This window comes from Fukomys damarensis, unplaced genomic scaffold (genome assembly GCF_012274545.1).
Source record: "Fukomys damarensis isolate Sample0158 unplaced genomic scaffold, DMR_v1.0_HiC HiC_scaffold_27, whole genome shotgun sequence".
Lineage (NCBI taxonomy): Eukaryota > Metazoa > Chordata > Mammalia > Rodentia > Bathyergidae > Fukomys > Fukomys damarensis.
The window spans coordinates 4,737,759-4,741,905 of NW_022900939.1; the positions used below are offsets into that span (position 1 = coordinate 4,737,759).

At 36.9% G+C, this 4,147-nt stretch overlaps 1 protein-coding gene across 1 annotated transcript; it reads right to left on the reverse strand.

Annotated features, from left to right (window-relative positions):
- Positions 1-1,102: 1,102 nt before the first annotated feature.
- On the reverse strand, positions 1,103-2,274 carry LOC104851202 (olfactory receptor 8H1). The gene has a single exon (XM_010608377.2). The coding sequence runs from the start codon at positions 2,072-2,074 to the stop codon at positions 1,127-1,129; it is 948 nt and encodes a 315-aa protein (XP_010606679.1). The 5' UTR covers positions 2,075-2,274; the 3' UTR covers positions 1,103-1,126.
- Between the last annotated feature and the right edge of the window lie 1,873 nt (positions 2,275-4,147).

The following is a 4,147-nucleotide window of genomic DNA, read 5'->3' on the forward strand; positions in this document are numbered from 1 at the left end:
TACAAGGCATAATTTTTCCATTCATTGATAAATCTTAATTTCTAAAATAGAAATGTTGCACTTTACACACCTAAAATGATGAAATACCTTTTTTTAAATGAAATTATTTCAAATTCAAAAGGTAGTTATTTTTATAATCACATGTTTGGAGTAAAGCAGTGTAATAAGTTTTAAAGAATTTCAAATGAAATAGCTTACTCAGGAAATGGAACTGTACATTATAAGATGATTTTAAGATATCAAACAAATATTAAACTGACACCAAAATGCAGATATAAAATACGTTTAGCATAAGTGGATTTTTATCTCCTTGATCAAAGCTTATGGTCTGCCACATTTGTAAATTAGTCATCCATTCTTTCCTTTTCAACAGGTTTATTTTAATAGCATAACATATGAGGCAAATGTGATCATCATTAATATATTTTGAAAGAACACTATAAACCTGAAGACACCAGGAGAAAGGCAAAGAAAACAGGGGCTGAAGATCTTCGTAATGTCACAGGCAAAATATCATAGGAATGCAAGTCTTCTGGCAATAATGGCCGGGAATTATTTCATTGTGCTCAAAGTTTTATGTTCATCCTCTGAGGAGAGAGACATGGAATTGTTATATATCATGCGGGGAACATAGACTCGTAGACATATAGAACTTTATTATTTTATTGAATTAGTGTTTGTCAAATGCTAGAGAAGCACCAGATGTAGACTATGAATGCAGGAAGCTTGACTTAAAAGCAATTTTCCCAATCATTGCTGCTGAAAATCACCATTAACAGAATCGCATATAAAGATGGATTCTTTTTCATTGTAAAAGTATTATAAAATTGAGATTGGAAGAAATATTACATTGATATAGTTATCCAATTTTTTTCACTTATTGCATAAAAGTGTTCCTTAATAAGAAATAGATTTTTTCACCTTAGATTAAACACTTCATTGATGACTCCAAATTATAATATGAACTATAAGTACCTGTGTCTCAAAATATCCAAGACCAAGTTTGTTAGGTAAAGAGCAGCTGGAAAGGGGAAAAAAAGATTAAAAATTTTTAAGAATGAGATCAAACAATTTCTGAGAAGAAAAAAAAAGACAAGGGGAAAGGTGTAAATGCCTAGCATCACGGTTATTTTAATGGTCTGGAAACCTCTCTCTTCTGCAGGACTCTAAGGGCAGCGCTCTTCACCTCTTTGTTTCTGAGACTGTAGATGAGAGGGTTCAGCATGGGGATCACAATCGTGTAAAACACAGAAGCCACCTGATCCCTGCCCAAGGAGTAGGATGTCTTCGGTTTTAGGTAAGAAAAAATCATACTGCTGTAGAAGATGGTGACTCCCAGCAGGTGGGAGGCACAGGTGGAGAAGGCTTTTTTCTTTCCTTCAGTGGAATTAATTTTCTGGAGGGTGGAGAGGATGGACACATACGATACAGATATGGTGATGAGAGAAAGAATTAAATTGGATCCAGCACAAATGAGTATAAAGAGTTCAACCTCAGAAGTATCACTGCAGGACAGGGCTAAAATCGGGGATGTGTCACAGAAAAAGTGCTGGATAACGTTAGAGTTGCAGAAGTCCAGTCTGCTCATGAAAACTGCAACCACAGTGGAATCAAAAAAGCCAATAACATAGGAGACTGCAAGCAGAGCACGGCACAGTCTTGTGGACATAATGACTGGATAGTGCAGGGGATGGCAGATAGCTACATAGCGATCATAGGCCATGGAGCAGAGAAGGAAACATTCGGTAGAAACAAATACAATGAAAAAGTACATCTGTGTGAAGCAGCCTGGTAAGGATATCTTCTTGGTGGAAGTCATCAAGTTCTGTAAGGTTTTAGGGGTGATGACACTTGAGTAGCTGAGGTCGAGAAATGACAGGTGAGTGAGAAAAAAGTACATGGGGGTGTGCAGCTGGGGATCCAGATAGATGATCAATATCATCCCTGCGTTCCCCAGCAATGTGATCAGGTAAATCAGGAGGAAGAGCATGGATAGAATCAGCCTTGCCACAGCAGAATCTGTCAACCCCATAAGGATGAAGCCAGGCACATTGGTCGCATTCCATCTACCCATGGTGTCCTGCTGCTTTTATCTGGTGAATAATAAATTTTTGCAAATACTTTGCCTCTAAAAATACTTTTCTTTATGTGAGTGGCTAAGTATTTTCCATAGTACTCCTAGAAAATAATGAAGACCACTGTGAAGAAGAGTGAAAAATAGAATTGGCATATGTAGACATGGCTAGAATACCACTTATGCTGATACATCACAGGGTTACATCCTGCTTTTAGAATGAAACCGATGCTATTCTAAACTCTTTCCATTATTGCCACTTCCAACTGTTAGGAAGGTATTTTAGTGTAAAGACTCTTATCCACATCCTTAACTTTACAAACAGGGTACAGAGATGACTTATGTAAAAATGAGCAGTTCCATTTTGCCACTGATTCAATGTAGATATTCTGACTTCAGAGGACAGACTCACAATGCTGTGGCCCTGATCCGAACTCGTTTTACTAGTCCTGAAGGAGGCTATCTAATTGACCACGCAAAAATACATCTTAGTGTATTATTCACTGTCCTTTCTGTCCCGATGACTTATACTAATTAAAGTAATGTCTGTCTGGGGATTCCGGTGATTCACATTTATATTAAATTCCTGAAAGCATAGCAACTGAGAGGAAAATAATTAATCTTGAGAACTTTTATATTTTTAAAAATAAGCTTCTTCTTCAGCTTCCCCCAGCCAACAGAGGAAATCTCTTCCTGTCCTGACTCAGATGACTGCACGAAAGATTAATGTTCAGTCTCAGAAAAATCATGAGGGCCTGAGAAGAATATTCAGACACAGCCCAGAGAGTCAAGGTTGCTTTAACTTGGAAAAGAGAGGCTGGAAGCTTGGAGTCACACGGACATAAAAGCCCTGTGAGAAGTTAACACAGGGAGACAGATTTGTGAGGAGAAGGCTCCTATCTCTACTGCGGCTTCAATGCTCCCTTTCCTTTCCACCAAAATAACTTTTCCCCACCTTTGTTGAGGCAGCCAGAGTCAGTATGGAACTGCAAATTTAGTAACCATGTGTTTTATAAGTTGCCCATTAAAAATCAATATTCCTTTTTGTTCTTTTTATTGTTTTTGGTACATTCTACGTACACGGTGCAGTTACATTAATTACTGGAATCTTGTATTTACATGACAGGTCTTGGTTCTCATTTTTTTCCCCTTTCAATATTCTTTAACACATTGCATTTTCAAAATAGGTCCATTACTTGTATACTTTGATTTCACCAACTCTAGCCTCCTTTTTCTGCAAATCTTAACATCACTTATTATGAGGCCCAAATGATGTGTGTACACATTTTTTATATAATGCCCTTATTTTATCTAGCATAATCCCCTCCTTTTTCTCAGAAGGATACTTACTGTGAACCTGTATTGCTTTAGAAAAAGTATCTTCCAATGTTGTCATCTTAGAAATTTGTCAAGCAAAGAGTATTTTCAGAACTAAAATTTGAAGCCGTGTTGTAAGGTTGAAATCATTGTGCTGTATGTGGTTTTCCTGTGGTGATTTATCTTTAAGTTTTCAAAGTTCAATTTTTCATTCTGAGGAAAACTGTATCACCCCAGAAATTTTGATCAAGTTGAACAAATTAAAATAACAGCATGAAGTCTCCTCCGAGAAGAGTCTGAGGAGGAGCTGTGAGTGGAGACAGAGCAGTGTGTGCCTCTCCTCCCAGTCAGCCTCATATACGGGGCATTCAGGACACTGCGGCCTTGGCTCATCCTTGGGGTATAATTTCCAGGGAAGTTTTCTTGGGCCCATGCCAAGAACAAAAGTTTGAGGATTTAATGCGCACTAGATTTTGTCTTTTCCCTTCAAAGTTCCAAATTTAGAACACAAACACTTCCTCTTCCCATGTGATGATTCTGCTGAAATTTTTTTGTTTCCTTTTTCACTTGATGCATAATTATATATATTTGCAAGGAAAAATGTTTATATTTGAGGAATGAATAAGAATGTTTTGACTATGAAGTTAGAGAAAAATTTTCCTGCATCATTCTTCCTTTACAATTGATGATGATAAGGATGGAAAATACAAATTTTTACCTGGAAATGTTTTATAAATAAATAAATGACTTAGCCAT

Coding starts and splice junctions, on each gene's coding strand:
- LOC104851202 (XM_010608377.2), bottom strand. CDS start 2,074: ATGGGTAGATGGAATGCGACCAATGTGCCTGGCTTCATCCTTATGGGG.